Source organism: Rana temporaria, chromosome 3 (genome assembly GCF_905171775.1).
Source record: "Rana temporaria chromosome 3, aRanTem1.1, whole genome shotgun sequence".
Lineage (NCBI taxonomy): Eukaryota > Metazoa > Chordata > Amphibia > Anura > Ranidae > Rana > Rana temporaria.
This window is the reverse complement of record NC_053491.1, coordinates 446,912,991-446,937,161: the sequence shown is the minus strand read 5'-3', so window position 1 is coordinate 446,937,161 and position 24,171 is coordinate 446,912,991. Positions and strand designations below refer to the sequence as shown.

At 43.2% G+C, this 24,171-nt stretch overlaps 1 protein-coding gene across 7 annotated transcripts in view; it reads left to right on the top strand.

Annotated features, from left to right (window-relative positions):
* Positions 1–24,171, top strand: part of CACNA1A (calcium voltage-gated channel subunit alpha1 A) — a 301,437-nt gene that overhangs the window by 258,920 nt on the left and 18,346 nt on the right. For 6 of the 7 annotated variants that reach the window (XM_040346583.1, XM_040346582.1, XM_040346580.1 and 3 more), the window contains 2 exons: positions 5,597–5,635; positions 16,781–16,979. In XM_040346583.1, coding sequence (XP_040202517.1) covers positions 5,597–5,635; positions 16,781–16,979 — 238 coding nt within the window. The remainder of the gene's footprint in view (positions 1–5,596; positions 5,636–16,780; positions 16,980–24,171) is intronic. The other variant, XM_040346579.1, reaches the window with a different exon arrangement.

Here is a 24,171-nt window from a genome sequence, read left to right as displayed (position 1 = left end):
TTTTGTTAATAAAGTGGAACATCTTTGACTTGTGGTCATCTGACGGCCACTTCTACTTTTTGTTAATAAAGTGGAACATCTTTGATTTGTGGCTGGAATAACAGGTGCATGCAAATAGCGGCGGTGAATGGCAGCTAAGGTGACCTAACAGAGTCTTCTACTTTTCGTTAATAAAGTGGAACATCTTTGACTTGTGGTCATCTGAGTGCCACTTCTACTTTTTGTTAATAAAGTGGAACATCTTTGACTTGTGGTCATCTGACGGCCACTTCTACTTTTTGTTAATAAAGTGGAACATCTTTGACTTGTGGCTGGAATAACAGGTGCATGCAAATAGCGGCGGTGAATGGCAGCTAAGGTGACCTAACAGAGTCTTCTACTTTTCGTTAATAAAGTGGAACATCTTTGACTTGTGGTCATCTGAGTGCCACTTCTACTTTTTGTTAATAAAGTGGAACATCTTTGACTTGTAGTCATCTAACGGCCACTTCTACTTTTTGTTAATAAAGTGGAAAATCTTTGACTTGTGGTCATCTGACGGCCACTTCTACTTTTTGTTAATAAAGTGGAACATCTTTGACTTGTGGTCATCTGAGAGCCACTTTCATTTTATTAACCAAAAGTAGAACATCTTTGACTTGTAGTCATCTGACGTCCACTTCTACTTTTTGTTAATAAAGTGGAACATCTTTGACTTGTGGTCATCTGAGTGCCACTTCTACTTTTTGCTAATAAAGTGGAACATCTTTGACTTGTGGTCATCTGAGAGCCACTTTCATTTTATTAACCAAAAGTAGAACATCTTTGACTTGTAGTCATCTGACGTCCACTTCTACTTTTTGTTAATAAAGTGGAACATCTTTGACTTGCGGTCATCTGAGGGCCACTTCTACTTTTTGTAGACGATGGACATTGCTTTCAGTAGGACCTGTTCCTAACTATGCATTTCAGGGCATTATACAAAATGCCCATATTGTGCATTCCAAGTAATTCAGTTAAAGCTGAAATCAGGAATAAGAAAATATTGTCTAAATACAAGAGGCATGTGTATTTTTTTTTTTTTTATTCTTTATTTAAAATTTTCAAGATAACATGGTGGAGAGCCCAGAATCAGCAACAGTTTGCAAACAGAAAGACTCCAAGGGGGGTCACGTACATGTAGAAACATTTGTGTTAACCATACATTTCAGATATATAATACATCCAATTTGCCTTTTCTCGATGGTCAGCGTGGGTAGACTAGTTGTCGACCAGACTCCCGTCCAACTGTAAAGTAGAGCATGCATAGAAACTGAATGAATGAGAAGAGAGTAAAGCCTCGTACACACACAGTATAATTGTTGGAAGGGGATTGTCTGTTGACAGACTGTTGTGCTAAATTCCGACCATTAGTACGCTCCTTTAGACAACTGTTGTTCAATTTTCAGCCAACAAATGTTGGATGACAGGCTAGTAAATTTTCGGCGAGCAATGGCTCCACGTCTGATTTTCGTGTGGTCAGTAAACAAATCCATCACACAAAAGTCAAAAGTACAAACAAGCATGCTCGTAATCACTGCTCACCAAACATGAAATTAGCAGAAGGGGCCCAAAGGGTGGTGCTCAAGAGTTGAGATTCCTAGTAGTACGTCACTACATTCATGTTTGTGGCACGACAATTATATAACGTTAGTTAGTATGCAAGACAAGATCCTGACACACACCCTTTTGACAAAAATCAGACGCTCGGTTGGCCAACAATCGTGCCGTGTGTACGAGGCTTAAGGCTCGGGTCGCACCATTGCCGCATGTGGCTCCCAGCAGGGGTCCAGTGCATCTTCATTCACCGTTCCAGGTCTGATTTCAGCATGAATTTTTTGGCTGAATTTGGACCTGGAACGGACCAAAAGACGCACAGGGATCCTGTACAAATTTGCACCGGAGCTGCAGAGGAGATATGTGAGCCGACTCCATAGAGAGCCGGCTAAAATGTCCTGCTATTACGAATTGGATGCGGGGAAACCAATTTCACAATGGTGTGAATCTAGCTTCAGAGGTGTAGGAGAGAAAGAGTATAGGAAAAAAGGAGGGGGGAAAAAAAGGAAAGAAAGGGGGGAGAGGAAGGGGGAAGGGGATCTCAAAGCCTCAGTGCCTGATATCCAGCTATGGAGATAGCTATCCCCGATAAGGCCCCGTGCCCCCATCTTCTCTGGTTGAAGTCATCGGAAAGCTGCCGGCTCTTCCTGGTTCAGCCAGCGGCTCTCCAATGATATACCACTAGGCCCCGACTCCTCCTCTTTTCTCAATGAAAGTTTAAGCCTACTGAGATATGTGATGTACATATACCAGGGGCAGAACGGGCAAAGTACAAGTCAATCTTAACAGTTATGTAAAAGCACATTTCCAGGAAACCGTTTAGAGTTTTTTTTCCCACAAATTACTGTACTTTTCACAGTCTTTGTGTATTACAGATGCTCTTAGCAGTTGTCATTTCAGTATCCATTCCAAAAATCCAGCTACTTCTAACTGATTCTAGTCATTATATTGCCGACTTCCATCCCTGCTGGTCTTGACCATTTTAGTTTTTGGAGATAGGTTGAGTCATTCACTTGATTTGTTTATCGCTCTAGAACAGTGGTTCTCAACCTTTCTAAAGCTGTGACCCCTTGATAAAATTTCCCAAGTTGTGGAGACCCCTAACAGTAACATTATTTTCGTAGCGTGGATTGTCAGCTCCCAAGGCAAGACAAGTAATTTGCGTCCCTAACCCACGGACATTTAGCGTTCCCTGAGTCCCTTCCACTCATATAGTATTAAAAACCCTTATGGTACAGTACATTTTAGGATGTTCTCCTTTCTTTCCCTTTTATTGCTCTCTCTCCTAATTTCTTGTTTTTTTTCCCCCATCCCTCTCTCTAGCCGTCTTTTTTGTTCTCTCTTATTCTTTCTCTCCCTTTTTCTTTGTTCCTCCTTCTCTTTTCCTCTCCCTTCTCTGTCTTCTCTGTTTATTCCTTCTCTTTCTCCTTGGTGGGGGGAATGGAATGAGTGGCAGTGCTGGCGGGGAGTTGGGATGATTGGCAGTGCTGGCGGGGAGTTGGGATCAGTGGCAGTGCTGGGGGGAGTTCTGAAAAGCCAACTTAGGTGCTCTTGAACAAGGTTATCTGCTGATCCGAGAACTGTAATGGGGACTTTTAAAGAGGAAGTAAACCCTTGTTGTTTGTTTTTTTTAAACCTTGCAAGATAAAGTCATAATGAGCTAGTATGCACAGCATACTAGCTTATTATGATCGACTTACCTGAGAACGAAGCCCCCGAAGTTCTCCTCCGTGCCCTCCGCCACCGCCGCCATGTCTCCAGCGATCTTCTTCCTGTTATCGCCACTCCGGCGCTGTGATTGGCCGAAGCGGCGATGACGCCACTCCCGCGTATGTGCGCGGGAGCCGTCAAACACGGCATTGCCGTGTTTAGGACTGCTATTGTTAGTGCGCCTGCGCGCCTTTGTCTACGGCGCATGCGCCGTAGACAGCGGTCCTGTCATTCGGCGAATATCTCCTAAACCGTGCAGGTTTAGGAGATATTGCTAACACCTACAGGTAAGTCTTAATCTAGGCTTACCTGTAGGTGTAACTTTCAAAAGTGGGTTTACAACCACTTTAATGGCAACTAAAATCACAGGTAGTGTTACTTACTGTGTCCCCGACTTTGTGGTGTCTCGCAGCACTGATGCCGCGTACACACGATCATTTTTCAGCATGTAGAAAAAACAAAGTTTTTCCAACTTCATCATTAAAATGACGTTGCCCACACACCATCGTTTTTAAAAAATGCTCTAGCAAAGCGCGGTGACGTACGACGGCACTATAAAGGGGAAGTTCCATTCGCCTTTGGGCTGCTTTAGCTGATTCCGTGTTAGTAAAAGACGATTCACACTTTTCTGTCTGTTACAGCGTGATGAATGTGCTTACTCCATTATGAACGGTAGTTTTACCAGAACGAGCGCTCTCGTCTCATAACTTGCTTCTGAGCATGCGCAGGTTTTTAACGTCGTTTTAGCCCACACACGATCATTTTTTACAACCTGAAAAACGACATAGTTTAAAACAACGTTAAAAAATGCAGCATGTTAGAAAAAAATTTTTGTCGTTTTTTCAGAACCTGAAAAATGATGTGAAGCCCACACACGATCATTTTAAATTACATTTTTTAAAAACAACGTTTTTTTCATGCTGAAAAATGATCGTGTGTACGCAGCATGACACCTATGCCGCAATCAGGATATAGGGTCTCCTTCAGCCCTTCCCACTTCACATTCCTCACCAGTCATCTGACCTCTAGTCTCTGCCCCCCAGCCATGCCGTGAACTGAATGGGCGGCTGCGAAGAGGCTGAGGGGTGCCGCAAAAAGGGTGGGAGAGTGGTGCGGGCTTCAGGAACAGCCCAGGATTCAGTGACCCCTGGAAAATCATCATTCGACCCCCAGGTTGAGAACCACTGCTCTAGAACCTAAGCTGGTTTCCCAGCTCCTCCCTCTTGTATTAGCCATTATAGGGTGTTTCACTGCGTTTGCTGGATATTTTATTTACTTCATAAATATTAAAAATAATTCAACCAAAGGAGTGATATTTATTTTTTAAGATGAGGGCAGAGAGGTAAAGGAAGCCTATGGATGATTCAGGTAGCCGGCATGCACATTGAAATATCAGTTTTCATTTTATTCAGATTTTTTGGAGCCTATGCTTGTCACTATTTCCCTATTTTCCATTCCACACAGCATTTTTCATTGCTTTCATCTGTGTTCCTTAAAGCAGATCTAAACCCTCACATCATTTTACAGCCAAGGAAGTTGCCGGCTCAGCCTCTGTTTGATCTTCCATTGCCATGGAACTGCACATGTGATCAATTATGACCTCAGCTGTTTGATGGATTGACAGTTTGGCTGAGGCCCCATACACACAACCGAGTTTCTTGGCAGAATTCAGCCAGAAACTCGATCGGAGCCGTATTCTGCCGAGAAACCCGGTCGTGTGTACACTTTTGGCCGAGGAAGCCGACGAGGAACTCGTCGAGCCAAATAGAGAACATGATCTCTATTTCCTCGTTGGTCAATGGGGAAACTTGGCTCGCCGAGATCCTCGGCGGCTTCACAAGGAACTCGACGAGCAAAACGATGTGTTTTGACCGTCAAGTTTCTCGGCCGTGTGCACGGGGCCTGAGAGCAGAAGCAGTCGTGGCAATCATCATCATTCATGACGTGCAATAATTAGAACTGTTTTGGGAAACAGTTAAATTGATGGGTTTAGTTCTGCTTTAAGGTTGTGTCCAGCCTGTAAACCTGTTTTTTCAGTCACCTGGAACTTGTAGGAACAAGTTGCGTTGTTGTAACACGTCTTCTTCTTATGGTTGTTATGTTGTGTCAGCTCCGTGTAGTCATTTTCCTCCAGAATGGACATGTTGAAATGAAAGTGTTTGGGTCTAACTGCTGTTAACTTGTGTTCTTTCTCTCTGTGTCTCCCCCTGCTGTCTGTCCTTCCGTCTCTCCCCCCCATGGTGTCTGTACATCCTGTGAATTCTCCCTTCCTCTTGTTTCTCTTTCTCCTCTCTGTCTTGTCTTGCTGTAGCAGCGAAGGAAAACCAGACCCAGAGGGAGTAATCTCAGTGTATGTAACACCTCTACACCATGCTCTCCAACACTCTCTCCTATCTTCTCTCTGTCCATCTATGACTTTTGTTGACACCCCATGTTTCTCTATCTACACTGTCATTATGTTTTCTTCCTGTCTTTCTACTGTTTGTTCCTCTTTTAAACATCTTTAGATTACCTGCACTGCCTTTATAAAGGATATCCTGGGGTAGGGTTGCCACCTGTCCGGGTTTTAATTTATGTGTCTGGGTTTTAGGCGGACTGAAACCTGGACACATTATTCAGACTGGGCTGTGGCTGTAACCAAGATAGTCACACACAATTCTTTTGCCATCCAGGAGTTGTAGGCGGCTGTCTGGGGGCAGGTTCGGCATCACTGGGTGGACAAAGCAATGATGTCAACCAATTTGGCCACACCCACTGTTTGCTGCGGCATGCTATTCGCACCGCATTACTACTCTCCTTGGGGGCACCCAAAGGTGTTCCAGGTCGCTAAAGTGTTCGGGGTTTGGCTTGAATAAAAGGTGGCAACCCTACCTGGGGGCTACGGCTAGTGAAATCTCTGTGCAGGAGTTCCTATCACCACCCCTGGCAACAGCCAGTGCATAGGGATTGCATGCTCCTTGACAGATTTTTCACTTATATTTCATAGAAAGCTGAAGTGAAAACCCTATGGCTAGCAAAGTAAGGAACTCTAACCCAAAGCCAGTGGGTGTTTAAAAGTTATTCAGTAGAATCCACCCATATCTGGTGCAGTAGAAAGCTTATGGCAGCCTCTATGCATGGGTACTGTTTGATGGGATAACATAAAGGAATTACAAAAGTTACTTTAAAGTGATTCTGTTGTTAGAATATTTAAACACTAAATTGGCAAAAGTACTGTGACACCTACCTTTACACACACACAAACTTTAATGACATCCCAGTCTTAGTCTGTAGGGTTCAATATTAAGTTGGCCCACCCTTTGCTGCTTTAACTCTTCTGGGAAGGCTGTCCACAGGGTTTAGGAGTGTGTCTATGGGAATGTTTGACCATTCTTCCGAAGTGCATTTGTGAGGTCAGGCACTGGCTTGCAGTCTTTGCTCTAGTTCATCCCAAAGGTGTTCTATCAGGTTAAGGTCAGGACTCTGCAGGCCAGTCAAGTCCCTTCATCCCAAACTCACTCATCCATGTCTTTATGGACCTTGCTTTGTTTACTGGTCCAAATCATTTGGTGGAAAGTGGATTATGGTGTGGGGTTGTTTTTCAGGGGTTGGGCTTGGCCCCTTAGTTCCAGTGAAGGGAACTCTTAAGGCGTCAACCAAGACATTTTGGACAATTTCATGCTCCCAACTTTGTGGGAACAGTTTAGGGATGGCCCTTTCCAGTTTCAACATGACTGTGCACCAGTGCACAAAGCAAGGTCCATAAAGACAAGGATGAGCAAGTTTGGGGTGGAGGAACTTGACTGGCCTGGCATCAACAGAGTCCTGGCATCAACTCGATAGAAACATCTTTGGGATGAATTAGAGCGGAGACTGCGAGCCAGGCCTTCTTTTCCACATCAGTGCCTTACTTCACAAATGCTCTTCTGGAAGTATGGTCAAACATTCCAATAGACACACTTCTAAACCTTGTGGACAGTCTTCCCAGAAGAGGTGAAGCTGGTATAGCTGTAAAGGGTGGGCCAACTCAATATTGAACCCTACTGACTAAGACTGGGATGCCATTAAAGTTCATGTGCGTGTAAAGGCAGGTGTCCCAATACTTTTGACCATATAGTGTGTGTGTATATATATATATATATATATATATATATATATACATACGCTATATGGCCAAAAGTATTAGGACGCCTGCCTTTACACATAAGGGACAATCCTCTGCCGTAACGGGGAAGAGGAGATTGTTGGCTGCTGGGGTGGTGGATTGGGTAAGTTAAAGTGCTTTTTTCAGCCCCCTAGACCTAAGCAAGCATTTACCTTTGCACGTGTGTCCATGAAAGGCAGCTGAATGCACACATTTACATGAAAATACATATGTGTCTTTTTGTTATGTGCATTCTTGTGCATACATAAACAACGAAATAGCCATTTTCATACAAATTCAAAGCTTCCTTTTTCAGGCAGTATATATATATATATATATATATATATATATATATATATATATATATATATATATATATATATATATATATATATATAGTGCATTCAGCTCCCCTTCGTGGACACACGTGCACGGGTAAATGCTTGCTTAGGTCTAGGGGGCTGAAAAAGCACTTTAACTTACCCAATCCACCATCCTAGCAGCCAGAAATCTCCTCTTCCCCTTTACGCCAGAGGATTGTCCCTTGGCATCCTCACATCCAGTGCAGTGCAGTGCAATGGACTTGATGTCATTAAAGGACCTGTGACCACAGAAGAATAGAAAAGAAGAGGCTGGTGTTTTTGCAGCTCCCTACACCTTAAAAAAGCATTTAACGCTTGTAGTGTTGGGGCAGCCACCTGCAAGTGAGCACTTTTTTATTCCCTGTTTAAAACCTCTCTGATAGCACACTCCAACCAATCTGTACTGAAGAGATATCAGTGTCTGAAAAATATTAAGAATCCAACACTTCTGACAGAGTATTGGATGCCTGGTAGCCTTCTGCATTCAGTAATTCTATCCACCGGCCTCTATGGCAATACTGCATCAACAGGTACCACAACACTTCTAAGAGGACAAGGCATCCGACACACCCAGAAGTGTTGCATTCTGAAGAGTCTTCAGGCAGCAGTATCTCAAAAGTGACCTCTGCCATTCCCTATGACTTTCCATTTAACAGTACCTGTAAACAGAGGCTGTTGTAGTCTACTGAAATTGCTCTTTTTCAGTAATCCATAGAAAGCAGCTGTGAAAAATCTGTGTAAAAATTGGCTTTACCTTTAAAAGACAGACCATAGGTGGGGAGTGAAGTCTGCCCAGGTACAATTACATTACCCCACCTTTTCCGAATAGCTGTTATTGTCTTTTTCTATATGTCAGCAGTAAAAAAAAAATTCCAGTCACTTGGGAAAGGGGGAGATGTAATTGCATCTGTGCAAACTTTATGAACATCAGACCTCTGAAGGTAAAATCATCTTAGGGTAAGGCAATTTAAACTAAAATTTTTGTTTTATTTACAAATGGTATTCCTTTCTAAATCAGTTATATATTGCGGAAAAATATGACATCTCTTACCAAATCAGCTGTATATAAGCAATTGGGTATACTGTGGATACCCACTTGCTTCTGTAGATATGGATGTATGCCTTCCAACACTTTCTAATACTTGCAATGAGGGCCTGCCATTACTATAATAACATGACTAGTCTTGGGGATCTATTTATAAAACATTTGTTGCATGAATGTCAGAAACATTTATGCAAGCTAAACTAAATGTCACTGTATGTTTTCTAATAGATGAACTCCTGTATTATCAGCTCCATCTAGTGGCCACAATGCAGTATAGTTTTCTGAAATACCTCAATGAGAAAATATACAGCATTTTGGCCACTAGATAAAAATGATAATACAGGGATTAATCTATTTAATACAGTGAAATTTTGTTCAATTTGCATGAATGTTTTATGACATTCGTTCAAAGAATGTTTTAGGGTTGTAGTAAGAAAAGTTGCATTCCGTTTTGTGTGTGATATGTCTCGTCGAAAAATGTACACACGACCGAGTTTCTCAGCAAAAACCAGCAAGAAACTTGCTGGGATTTTTTTTTTGCAGAGGAAACCTGTCGTGTGTACATTTTTCGACGAGGAAACTGTCGAGGATCCCGTCAAGCCAAAAAGAGAGCATGTCTTCTTTTTCCTCGACGGGAATGGAGAAACTTGCCTTGTCGAGTTCCTCGACAGCCTAACAAGGAACTCGACGAGGAAAACGATGTGTTTCTCACGTCGAGTTCTTCGGTCGTGTGTACGAGGCTTCAGAAATGATTAAAACCCCATCAGCAATGATTAAACCCCTATTTCACTGGAGTCTAGTAACTGATCTACAAGTCCCTCCTCTCACACAGGAACAGAGCTGAGGCTGTCAATCGCAATCTGTGTGCTGGAGAACCCTCCCCAGACACCTTTTTTCTCTTGGTGGCAGAAAAACTTGTCAGAAGTAAATTATGTTGATAGCAGAGAAATACAGCAACAGACAGAAATTACACTAAAGCCGGCCATTTTCTTTACTAAAACACGAACTGTGTTGGGGGCCGCCATCAAGGGGGTACAGGCATTACACCTGTAAGGGGCCCGGCTGGTCCCCCTCTCTTTTTTATTTTATTTTTGCATTACACCTGTAAGGGGCCCGATGGTCCCCAGGGCCCCTTAAGCAGGCCATACACGGTCGAATTAGTAGACGCTATAACTTTTGTGCAAACCAATCGATAAACGCTTATTGCGATTTTTTTTTTACCAAAAATATGTAGAAGAATACTTATGGGCCTAAACTGAGGAAAAAAGTTTTCTTTTATATATATTTTTGGGGGATATTTATTATAGCAAAAAGTACAAAATATTGCATTTTTTTCAAAATTTTCGCTCTATTTTTGTTTATAGCGCAAAAAATAAAAACCGCAGAGGTGATCAAATACCACCAAAAGAAAGCTCTATTTGTGGGGAAAAAAGGACGCCAATTTTGTTTGCAATTGTCAGTTAAAGCGACGCAGTGCCGAATCGCCAGGTCTTTATGCTGCATATTGGTCCGGGGGTTTAAGTGGTTAAAGAACGTGAGGTGCTAGGGATTGCCAATGCCAGTGGTCAACACATTGAGCTTGGATCTTCACAGTTGATGTAACTATAACAAAAAGCATTTGCACTTTGCAGTTCTTCTTTGACCTAAAATATTTGTATTTTATCAAGAGTATTTAAGGCTACATATTAACTACCCGAATATTTTTGAAGCAGCCAAACTGCATTAACACCTGTGGACACTGGGAGATCAAAGGCGTCCATAGTGAACCTACATGTAACCTAGAGCTACGTTGTAATAAACGTTGAAGGCTTTGGTGGACAAAGCATGACCACTTTGATGGTCTTTACACATTGCTAATATAAGCTTCCCTCAATTAAAAATATGTTTCTTGCAGCTCTCCTTAAAATACATTGTTTAATGTGTTAAGTGGCATTTGTACAATACAACTGGGCTTCATATATCCAAGCGTCCAAAGAAGGTACTGTCATGGTTGACCCATAGCAACCAATCAGATTCAAACATGCACTGGTAAATGAAAGATGACGAAGAAGGGAGAAAATCTAAGTGGATGCAATGGGGACATACAGATAGTTCCTTTAAAATAAAATAAAAATGCTGCTTATAAATGAGTCTATAAAACAGACCTGGATTGAATAGTATGATTTGGAAAAATGGTTTGCTGCTGGGTAATTTTTTTTTCTTCATGGACAATGAGTCCAGTAACTAGCTTTGTTGATACAATAAAGGAAAAGTAAATGAACCAGTTTTGAATAAGAAATTAAAGATAGCTGTGATTTAGTTTAAAAGCTAAACATTAAAAAAAAAACAGTATTCATTAGGAATATGTGGGCTACCTTTCAACCAATAAATGGGTACCTTATCATTCTTGGAATTATGACTGTTGTACTGCATGTCCAGATAATGTTTTGAACCTTCTGCACCACTGGTTATGTGAACATTGCCAAACTGTGTCTTCAAGCTGCAGGCAAGTAAGAAAAAAGGAACAAACCTGGGGACTTTTTAGGTGTGTCAATTCAATGAAAGGATTCCGATTGGTAACATTTTCATAAATTTTATTACAACAATAAAACATGATAAAAAATTCCTTATTATATCATTTGGTATATTCAAGGCATATACAGACACTACCGCTCTACATGTTTCGCTTCAAAAGGCTTCATCAGGAGATTCGGGTTTACTGTATTATATGCTAAAAATGACAAAGAAACAGGAATAAAATATGTAACATTTTTGACAGAATATTGCATCTGTCACATAATTGGCATACAGTAGTATACACTATATGCCTTCTTCTCTTGCTTTATTGAATAGTCTGACTGTGAGCTGGTTGTGATTACCATTGGATATCCATCATCTCAATATTACCCCCAGAAGCTGTGTTCATATACTGGACCTGATCCATCTCAGCATGGCTGGACTGGGACAAAAATGTGGCCCTGGACTTTATCCAGACCGGCCCAGGGCACAACACATCAGGGTACAGGGCACAGCACATCAGGGCAAGGGGCACATCAGGGCACAACACGTACAGGGCACATCACATCAGGGCCCATCACAGCACATCGGGGCATGGGGCACATAGCACATCAGGGCACATAGCACATTAGGGCACAGGGCACATTATGGTGCACATCGTTTACCAGCCAGCATGCAGAGTAGCGCAGTAAGCCTGTGTAATATGTTCTCTCTCCTGTCACAGCATTCATTCGTCTCCCCGGCGGCCCCTCCTCTCTTCTCGTCCATCCCAGATGATGTCACAAGCAAATGGGGATGGACGAGAAGATAGGAGGGCCCGAAGGGGAGCAGCGTGAGGGCCGTGACAGGAGAGAGAACATATTACACATGCTTCCTGTGCTACTCTGCATGCTCGCTAAATCTAGATCTACCCGTCAGGCGACAGCTGTCGACGATTGACGGGTAGATCACCGCGGACCTCCGACCGGCCCACTGAGCCATTGGCCCACCGGGAATCTCCCGGTAGTCCCGATGGCCAGTCCATCCCTGCATCTCAGGTACATCACATTACAAAGCTAGATTGACTCACTGGGTGTACAGCCACTTGAGTTCAATCTCTCTGGTAAGAGGCTGATGTAATTGGTGGTGGATCTCCTATCAAAGCGTATCATTTCACTTCGATGCACATTTTTGTATTCTTTTTTTCATATATATATATTTTTTTAATATACATTTTTGTTATATTTGTTTCACATATAGACTTGTTTCGAATAACAGTACATTAAATATATGCTATTATATTTATTTACCTTTTACACAATTTGAATATTAGACATGTGCACAACAAAAAATTTAATTTTGTTTCGTTTCGTCTCGTTTCCGTAGATTCGTAAAGATTCGTAATTTCGTAACACGCGAGTTTTCATATTCAGACTCATTCGTATTTTCGTAACAGTTCTATTTTCGTTGATACTGAATGATTCGTAATTCTGTCTAATTTATTTTATTTGATTCAAAATTTGTAATTTTGTTAGATAATAATTTTCATTCATTCGATACACTACTCGTAATTTAGTAATTGTTACTCTTGTGAGATTGCCTTTTCCGTTGATTCATAACATTGTTTTGTTTTCGTTGATTCGTGTCTACTACCGTGCTTTGAATGTATTCGTACTTTCGTAAATACATCACGGTCATTCTTAATCTCGTATTTTAGTTTAGTTTTCAACACGCGGCTATAGCCTCCTACCGTGCTTCGAAAGCATTTGTACTTTCGTAAATACATTGCGGTAATTCGTAATGTATTTTAGTTTCGTTTTCAACACGCGGCTATAGACTCCGCCCCTGTACGCCATTTTGAGAGGGTGTATCTTGCTTAATTTCTAATAAGTTCTGTACTTACTCCCAGTCCACTCCCTCAGTCACAAGACCTGACTTAGTCTCCTCCTCAACTGAATTTAAAAAGATTCAGGAACGCATTGTGACACAAAAGAGATAAGCTGATTGGCTAAGATATTAAAGCGGAGGTTCACCCAAAAATCCACTTTTTGACATTAGCTCCAGCATACTGCTAACATCTGCAGTATGCTGTTTTTTGGTGTTTTTTTGTACTTATCGTTATATGAGCCCTTGTTATCCGGCTCCGAGCGGGGAATCCTGCGGGGAATGGGCGTTTCTAAGCGAAGAGGAGTTGATTGACGGCTGCTAAGGCGCGTTACGCCTTCCGAAAATACCCGAAGTGACACTCGGGCGTTTACGGCGCCTGTGCCTGCTGTGTAGAGCTGACTGCGCAGGCGCCGCAAACACCCGAGTTTCACTTCAGGTATTTTCGGAAGGCGTGACGCGCTTTAGCAGCCCATCAATCAACTCCTCTTCGCTTAGGAACGCCTATACCCGGAAGTAATCCCCCACTCGGAGCCGGATAACAAGGGCTCGTATAACGATAAGTACAAAAAAAAAACAGCATACTGAAGATGTTAGCAGTATGCTGGAGGGATGTAGCTAATGTCAGAAAGTTTATTTTTGGGTGAACCCCTGCTTTAAGTAAGATACATCACTCACTACACTGCCCATTCGAAAGAACGATTCGAGAACACAAAATTACGAACAAAGAAACTAATTTACGAACATCCGAATGAAAATACGAACATACGAAATTACGAACATACATATTAAGATACTCTTTCTTACACTGTCCATTCAAAAGAACGATTCGAGAACACGAACAAACGAAATTACGAACATACAAAGAAACAAAACTACGCACACACAAATGAAATACGAACATACGAAATTACGAACAGACAAAGGATTGAAAATACGGAATGCAAATCATTCGTTATAGATGTCATTTTTGTTCTTTTACTGTTTCGTATTTTTGTAAGTTTGTCCATTCGTAAGTTCGTATTTTCGCATGTTCGTTATTTTGCTTATTCGTAATTTCATAATTACCTGTAATAACCTGTTTAATTTTACAAAGATATCAATATTAGCATAATATAATATTGAAGTAATATGAACATTGAGAGGAAGATGGACCTACCAAATGTATTTAGACCTAGATTTGATAAAATGGACACAATGGGCTAGATTCACAAAGACTTACGACGGTGTATCAGTAGATACGCCGTCGTAAGTCCGAATGCGGCACCGTCGTATCTATAAGCGTATTCTCAATCTGAGATACGCTTATCTGTTGCTAAGATACGACCGGCGTAAGTCTCCTACGCCGTCGTATCTTAGCTGCATATTTACGCTGGCTGCTAATGGCGTGTACGTCGATTTACGCAGAGAACATGCAAATGATCAAGATACGCCTATTCACGAACGTACGCACGCCCGTCGCATGTAAGATATGCCGTTTACATAAGGCGTTTTCAGGCCTAAAGATAAACCACAAAAAAGATGGCGCAGCCAATGTTAACCACTTGACCACTGGGCACGTAAACCCCCTTAATAACCAGACCAATTTTCAGCTTTCGGTGCTCTCACAATTTGAATGACAATTACTCAGTCATACAACACTGTACCCAAATGAAATTTTCGTCCTTTTTTTCACACAAATAGAGCTTTCTTTTGGTGGTATTTAATCACCGTTGGGTTTTTTATTTTTTGCGCTATAAGAGAAAAAAGACTGAAAATTCTGTAAAAAAAATAATTTTTCTTTGTTTCTGTTATAAAATTTGGCAAATTTAGTATTTTTTCTTCATTCTTTTGCATCAAAGTGAAAGATGAAGTTACGCCGAGTAAATAGATACCCAACATGTCACCCTTCAAAATTGCACACGCTCGTGGAATGGCGCCAAACTTTGCTACTTAAAAATCCCCATAGACGACGTTGCAGGGTATTGTGGGGTATTGCGGAGTATTGTGGGGTATTGCGGAGTATTGTGGGGTATTGCAGGGTATTGCGGAGTATTGCGGGGTATTGTGGGGTATTGCGGAGTATTGCGGAGTATTGCGGGGTATTGCGGAGTATTGCGGAGTATTGCGGAGTATTGCGGGGTATTGCGGAGTATTGTGGGGTATTGTGGAGTATTGCGGGGCATTGCGGAGTATTGCGGGGCATTGCGGAGTATTGCGGGGTATTGCAGAGTATGGGGGCATTGCAGAGTATTTTGGGGTATTGCAGAGTATGGGGGCATTGCAGAGTGTGGGGGCATTTCAGAGTATGGGGGCATTGCAGAGTGTGGGGGCATTGCATAGTATGGGGGCATTGCATAGTATGGGGGCATTGCAGAGTATGGGGGCATTGCAGAGTATGGGGGCATTGCAGAGTATGGCTGGTACTGCAGAGTATTGCACAGGGAGGGATGGCTGGATCTGTGACTGCATGTGTCACAGATCCAGCCCGCAGCAGCAGCTGCTGCTGCTTCCGCTCTCTCCCCTCTCTCACACTGTACCGTTCGGTACAGAGAGGAGAGGGAGGAACCGGCGTCATCACATGACGCCGGTTTGTTTACTAGTGATCGCTCCGTCATTGGACGGAGCGATCACGTGGTAAACCGCCGCTATCAGCGGCGATTCACCGTGATCCGTGATCAGCCGGGTCCGGAGGACCCGGCGGTCACGGAAACTCCCGTGTGCGCGCCCCACAGGGCGCGCGGGAGCGCACTTCTAGGAGGACGTACATTGACGCCCTCCTAGAGTTAAGCAACCGCCTTGTAGACGTATTTCGTCTATAGGGCGGTTGTTAAGTGGTTAAGTATGGACGTCGGGACAGCCATCGAATTTCACGTCGTTTACGTAAGCCGATTCAGAATGGTGCTCGGCGTAGGTTACGTTCACGTTGAAAGCGAGGAGTATTTGCGACGTGATACTGAGCATGCGCCGTACGATCGGCGCTTCATTTACATGTATGGTAATGAATCATGAATTCATTACCATACAACACGCCCCCTACCTGCCTATTTTGAATTTGGCGGGGTTACGCCGGGCCATTTTCGCTACGCCGACGTAACTTAGGAGGCAAGTGCTTTGTGAATACAGTACTTGCCTCACTATCTTACGTCGGCGTAGTGCAAATGGGATGCGCTACGCCGACCTAAAGAAGCGCCGCCGTACGTGAATCTACCTCAATAAGTCCCAAAATAATTTCAGTAGACGCCTTATTGGTTGATTTCCCGGGATTTTTTTATCATGTTTTATTGTTGTAATAAAATGTATCAAATTTTATCAATTGTAATCCATTCATTGAATTGACACCTAAAAAGTCCCCAGGTTTGTTCCTTGCCCCTTTTTTCTTACGATATTTTCGGATGTGGTGTCTTTTCTGATCTCTTTGCCCTCACTTTCAAAAACTGCAGGCAAGTAGTTGTGGCCTGCCTCGTGCTGGCTGATAAAGAATGGTGACCAGTGTGGGATAGACCCCCAACCACCTGTCTGCTACTTCACACATTATAGCTAAAGCCAGTCAAGTTAACTATTGACTGACGCAATCTTTTAATTGGTGTACTTGATGGTTACCATAGCTGTGTATCAATCTTGCAGACCATTGTGGATGGAAGTCCCATGAAACGTTCAGCCTCTATGCTCGGTCATTCTCGGTCTAAAGGCATCCGACTAAATGAATACTCGTTGGAGAGGGTCACGCCTGATGAAGGCCCTCGCCATGGGCAGCAGCGCAGAAGAGAAAGGCGGAATCAAGTGTCTGAGAGATCCCTAACACGCTACGTGGATCTAGAATCAGGTAAGTAAAAAACTGAAGATTTTCAAAATAATACATTTTGCTATTATTATGTTATCTGGCATTGACGTTTTTAGTGGTATCTTACTGGTTACTGTGAGTGCAACAAGCATATTTTTATTGTCTTATTGTGAAAGTTGTTAAGATATACTCTTCATGTGATTTACACAACAATCTAAGAAAATACAGTTTCCAAGTAGCTCATCTTACAACTGGTTTTCTCATAGAAGCTTTTCAGAAACAATACCCTTTATATTCCAAACTTTCTGTTATTTAAGTTTCAAGTAACAAATAGGCTTCCTTGTCGTGAAAGAAAATAACAAAATAGACACTTTGAGTACAGTGAAGGCACATTACATCAATATGAAAAAGTCTCAAGCGTAATCCCATTAAGGGTATACATGTGAATCGATAGGCAGTTAAATGGTAAAGTTACATATAGGATCAAGTAATAGTGAATTAAAAGTACAAAATTGTTTCCACATCCGACAGTATAAATATACTAAGTGACTATAATAAATATCACGTAAAAATAATAGGTGGAAGGGTTGTCACCAGAAGAAAAGAAGGGAAAGAGAAGAGGTAAAGCATCACTGAGGGAATCTCCGGAGCACACACATTTCGATTATTGGTGAGATTAGATAACAATTTATCGTTAATCATTATCCAGTTCAGTTTATGCATAAAATATTCAAAAGATACAGTGCCTTGAAAAAGTATTCATGCCCCTTGAAAATTTACAAAAACGTAAATGTATTTTATTGGGATTTTATGTGATAGACCAGTGATAGCGAACCTCGACACCCCAGATGTTTTGGAACTACATTTTCCATGACACTCAACTACACTGCAGAGTGCGTGAGCATCATGGGAAATGTAGTTCCAAAACATCTGGGGTGCCAAGGTTTACCATCATTGTGATAGACCAACACAAAGTGGCACACAATTGTGAGATGGAAGGAAAATTATAAATGGTTTTCCAAATTTTTTACAAATAAATATGTGAAAAGTGTGGGGTGCATTTGTATTCAGCCCCCCTGAGTCAATACTTTGTAGAACCACCTTTCACTGCAATTACAGATGCAAGTCTTTTTGGGGATGTCTCTTCCAGCTTTGTCAGATTGAATGGAGAGCGTCTGTGAACAGCAATTTTCAAGTCTTGCCACAGATTCTCAATTGGATTTAGGTCTGGACTTTGATTGGGCCATTCTAACACACGGATATGCTCTAGACCAGTGGTTCTCAACCTTCTAGTGCCGTGACCCCTTGATAAAATTTCCCAAGTTCTGGAGACCCTTAACAGTAAAATTATTTTCATAGCGTGGGTTGAAAGCACCCAAGGCAAGACAAGTAATTTGCGCCCCTAAACCGCGGACATTTAGCGCTCCCTGAGTGCTTTCCACTGGTACAATATTAAAACCCCTTACAGTACATTTTAGGATGTACCTCTCTTTCTTTGTTCAACTTTCTTTCCTTTTCATCTCTCTCTATCCTAATTCCTTGTTTTTCCCCCCATCCCTCCCTCTAACTGTCTTTCTTGCTCTCTCTTTTTTTCCTTTCTCTCCCTTTTTCTTTGTTCCTCCCCCTCTTATCATCTCCCTTCTTGGGAGAGCTGTGCGGGCTTCAGGAACAGCCCAGGATTTGGTGACCCCTGGCAAATCATCATTTGACCCCCGAGGGGGTCCCGACCCCAGGTTGAGAACCACTGCTCTAGACCATTCCATGTAGCTCTGGCTGTATGTTTAGGGTCATTGTCTTTTGCAGACTCGAATGCCCTGTACACACGATCGTTTCATCCGATGAAAACGGTCTGATGGATTTTTTCATCAGATATCCGATGAAGCTGACTTTCATCAGTCTTGCCTACACACCATCAGTTAAAAAAAAACGATCGTGTCAGAACGCGGTGACGTAAAACACAACGACGTGCTGAGAAAAATTAAGTTTAATGCTTCCGAGCATGCGTCGACTTGATTCTGAGCATGCGTTGATTTTTTTATTTTTTCCTCAAAAAAGGATGTTTATTGAATAATATGGCAAAAATACATGGTTACATACATCTTGTCTGTTACATTGCTTTTTTTTTTTTTTTTTTATACAACCATGTTATACCGCACAGAATAATAAACATGCGTTGATTTTTAACCGATGAATTTCCCCACAGACGATCGTTTTTTACTATCGTTTTTTTAACCATCAGATCATTTTAAAACAGGTTCTAAGTTTTTTCACCGATGGGAAAAAAAACAATGAGGCCCACACACGATCGGTTCGTCTGCTGAAAACGGTCCATCAGACCGTTTTCATCAGACGAACCGATCGTGTGTACGCGGCATAACAGGTTTTCTTCTAAGATTGCCCTGTATTTGGCTCCATCCATCTTCCCTTTCAACTCTGACCAGCTTCCCTGTCCCTGCTGAAGAAAAGCATCCCCACAACATGATGCTGCCATCACCATGTTTCACAGTGGGGATTGTGTGTTCAGGGTGATGTGCAGTGTTAGTTTTCTGCCACGCATAGCGTTTTGCTTTTAGGCCAAAAAAAAAAATCTTGGTCTCATCTGACCAGAGCACCTTCTTCCACATGTTTGCTGTGTCCCCCACACGGCTTCTTGCAAACTGCAAACAGGACTTCTTATGGCTTTCTTCCATAAAGGGCAGATTTGTGGAGAGCACGACTAATAGTTGTCCTATGGACAGATTATCCCACCTAAGCTGTGGATCTCTGCAGCTCCTCCAGAGTTCCCATGGGCCTCTTGGCTGCTTCTCTGATTGATGCTCTCTTTGCCCGGCCTGTCAGTTTAGGTGGACGGCCATGTCTTGGTAGGTTTGCAGTTGTGCCATACTCTTCATTTTCGGATGATGGATTGATCAGAGCTCTGTGAGATGTTCAAAGCTTGGGATATTTTTTTATAACCTAACCCTACTTTAAACTTCTCCACAACTTTATCCCTGACTTGTCTGGTGTGTTTCTTGGCTTTCGTGGTGTTGTTTGTTCACTGAGGTTCTCTAACAAACCTCTTACAGAACAACTGTATTTATATTGAGAATAAATTACACACATGTGGTCTCTATTTACTATTTAGGTAACTTCTGAGGGCAATTGGTTCCACTAGATTTTAGTTAGGGGTATCGGAGTAAAAGGGACAGAATACAAATGCACGGCACACTTGCACGGCTATGACTTTAGTAAGAATGTTAAGGTCGCAACTACTTCCGAGCAGCCCAGGACGTGGGGGGCCTAGCAACCAATCACCAGCTTGTTAATAAAAAATATAACTCCAGCAGCTCCTCTGCCTCCGCCCTTGGTCTAGAACTGTTCTCCTGCCTCCCAATCTCCACTTGTGTAAAGTAGTGAGTGAAGCTAGAACACTGAAGTGTGTGTGTGTTGGGGGGGGGGGGGGTTGATGTGAAGGGGACAGAGATCACAACTGATGAGGGTGGCAGAGGATGCTGCATTGGGGGCACAGGACACTGCTATGGGGGGGGGGGGCAGAGGACACTACTGTGTGGAGGAGCAGAGGACACTGCTTTTGGGGGGCACAGGACACTACTTTAGGGGGGGACACTGCTATTGGGTGGGCAGAGGGCACTACTGTTAGGGGGGTTATGGGGAGGGGGCAGAGGACACTACTGTGTGAGGGGGCAAAGGGCACAGGACACTACTGTGGCAGGGGGGCAGAGGACACTGCTATTGTTTGCACAGGACACTGTTATGGGGGAGCACAGGACACTACTGTGAGGGGGGACAGAGGCAGAGGGCACTACTGTGGGGAGGGGAGGCAGAGGACACTACTGTTGGGTGTAATGTGAAGGGGACACTGCTTCGGGGGGAACAGGACACTGCTTTGGGGGAAAGGCAGAGAACACTGCTAAGAAAGGGTGAGAGGACACTACTGTGGGGGGATGTGAAAAGGGCCAGAGGACACTACTGTGGTGGATGTGAAAAGGGCCAGAGGACACTGCTATAGGGGGAAGAGGACACTTCTGTGTGCAGGGGGGCACTGTCTTGGGGGGAACAGGATGCTACTGTGAGAGGGAGGCACAGGACACTACTTTAGGGGGGTAGAGGACACTGCTATTGGGGGGTGATGGGAAGGGGCAGAGGAGACTACTGTGTAAGGGGGCAAAGGGCATAGGACACTACTGTAGCAAGGGGTGGCTGGCAGAGGACACTACTGTTGGGGGGGGCAGAGTACATTACTTTGGGGGAGGATGTGAAGGGGCACAGGACACTACTGTGTGAGGTGGTGGTGTGACGGGGAGCAGAGGACACTCCTGTAGGGGGAGGCAGAGGACCCTGCTGGGGGGGACAGAGAATACTACTTTGGGGGTGATGTAAACGGGGGCAGATGACACTACTGTAGCACACTATGTGTTCTTTATGCCATCTTTTGGGGGCTTGATAATTAATTTTTTTTAAAGGAAAAGGGCGCTGTACCCCAGGGATCTTTGATCTCTTCCATGTTGTCCTGTTAGCTCTCCACCTCTCGAAGGTTGTCTACCCCTGCTGTAAAGAATGGTCCAAATTGCTCCAGCAGGGGAAAAAAATTCTCCCTGATCTCCCAGGAGGCAATCGGATATTTGCTGGATCAATAATCTCTGTGTTATTACCTTTTAAATGTTAATATTCAGTTATATTTGTGCATTTAGAAATGCATCTAGATATTTTTAAAACAATCTACTGAGCTAGCCAAAACTAGTTCTAGGGGAAGACAATTCCATATTTTCATAGTTTTACTGTAAAGAAGTCTTCCTGTATAGGGAAGTTACATTTATTTTCCTTCTCACTTAACGAGTCCTGCTTTCAGGTCCTCTGTAATGACCTGAAAGTGGATAACTATACACCAAGTTCACTATATGGACCCCTTATATATTTGTACATGTTGATCACGTCTCCCATTATTCTCCTCTTCTCAAGAAATAATAAATTCAGTTCCTCTAATCTTTCCTCAAAGCTGAGCTCCTCCATGTCTCTTATCAGTTTGGTTGCCTAAACTTTCTTTAGTTCCCGATATCTTTTTTGTGAACTGGTGCCCAAAACTGAACTGCATATTCCAAATGAGGTTTTACTAATGTTTTGTACAGGGGCTGGTGCTCAAAATTTTTGGGGGGGAGCAAACGAAAAAAAAAGAAAAAAATTGCAGCCTCACTGTGCCCATCAAATGCAGCCACTGTGCCATCAATTGTCACCACTGTGCCCATCAAATGCAGCCACTGAGCCATCAATTTTCACCACTGTGCCATCAAATGCAGTCACTATGCCATCAATTTGCACCACTGTGCCATGCCAAACGCAGTCACTGTGCCATGCCATCAAACGCAGCCACTGTGCCATGCCATCAAACACAGCCACTGTGCCATCAATTGTCACCACTGTGCCATGCCATCAAAGGCAGCCACTGTGCCCCTCAATTGTCGCCACTGTGCCAATTGTCACCACTGTGTCCTTTAATTGTCGCCACTGTGCCCATTGTTGCCACTGTGCATGTCACTGTGCCCTTTAATTGTTGCCACTGTGCCCATTGTCACCACTGTGCCCATTGTCACCACTGTGCCCATTGATGCCACTGTGCTCTTTGTCGCCACTGTGCCCTTTGTCACCACTGTGCCCATTGATGCCACTGTGCCCTTTGTCCCCTCTGTGCCCATTTTCGCTGCTGTGCCCTGTAAAATGCACTTACCTTACTCCTTCCACGTCCCTCGATGTCTTCTCCCACCTTGGTGATGCTTCAGCCAATCAGGTTACCGATAACCAGAATCGGGGAACCCGATTGGCTGAGACGGCCATCAGTCTTATCCAAGGAATGCACCCCCCGTACGTTCAGAGGATAAGACATCCGGGAGCCGAGGGCTGTACTCGGAAAGCCTATCAGAGCAGCACTTCCGCACAGCCAACCAGCTGCCGTTATTCAGGTGGCCGGCGCTCAAGTTTATTACGTTTTACCAGAAACCCAATTCCTTCTCTACCATTGACTCCACCAGTTGAACTCCTTCTAGAATGTATAATGCATGAGAATACAGTGATAAACACCAATTATACTGCAAACACTGACTTGTTGTAACTGATGATGAGATAAAGTTTTTTTTTTTTAGGTGAAAAAAATCCTAAAAAAATAAATAAAAGAAATCCCATAAAACTAGTTAGGACTCATATATACAGTGCAGGGATCAGGAGTATAATGTAAAAACAGCATAGATAGAACTGGGCATAGTGGTATAATATACAATATAGAGTACATAGTGTACAGCATAGTGAATGCCGTACTGGGGTCAGGAGTATAGCATACAACAGAAATATAATGTATGTAGCTTGCAGTGGTCAGCTGTATGTAATATAAAGCCCAAAATATACTACATAGTGTTAATCATGTAGGGGTCAAGAGTGCTTTATGCACAGGATGCAGGGGTCAGGAGTGTGTTACAAACAGAGTAAAGGGGTCAGGAGTGGTTACTGCACAGAGTACAGGGGTAAGATATGCGCAATACAAACAGTTCAGTGGGCTGAAGTATTGCACAGGCTAGTGTAAATGGTACAAGCAAAATTTATCCCTTCCTCCCAGTACAACGCCCCCCCCCCCCCCCAAACCCAAATGCCCCAAAGTACAGATCTCCTCCAATAGCTCATATTCCCTACCCAGTACAGATTTCTACCCATAGCCCTAAACCTCCCTCAGCACAGACCCCCCCCCATTACAGCCCCCCTACTACAAATCCCCCTCCCAGCCCAACTGCTCAATACAGACTCCTACCACCCAGCTTTTTCTCAACAGAGAATCCCCCCTTCCCCCAATGCAGCTTCCCCACAGTCTCTGTATGTGGGTGTTTCCTTGCCTCCTTACCTTTGTCATTGCTGGTATTAACATAAACATACTCACTGGCCCAGCGAATCCAGCATTGTCTTGAGGCCTCAACAATTAAGCCCACTAGGGGCGAAACGCATATGAGGAATCTTTCCTGCTGGTAGAGAGCAGAGCTGAAGCTATCTTACATTACCTGGTTTTTGGTCACAATGGGCCGGATTCAGAAAGAGATACGACGGCGTATCTCCTGATACGCCGTCGTATCTCTGAGTGCGCTTGGACGTATCTATGCGACTGATTCATAGAATCAGTTACGCATAGATATCCCTAAGATCCGACAGGTGTCGGATCTTAGGCTGCATATTTATGCTGGCCGCTAGGTGGCACTTCTGT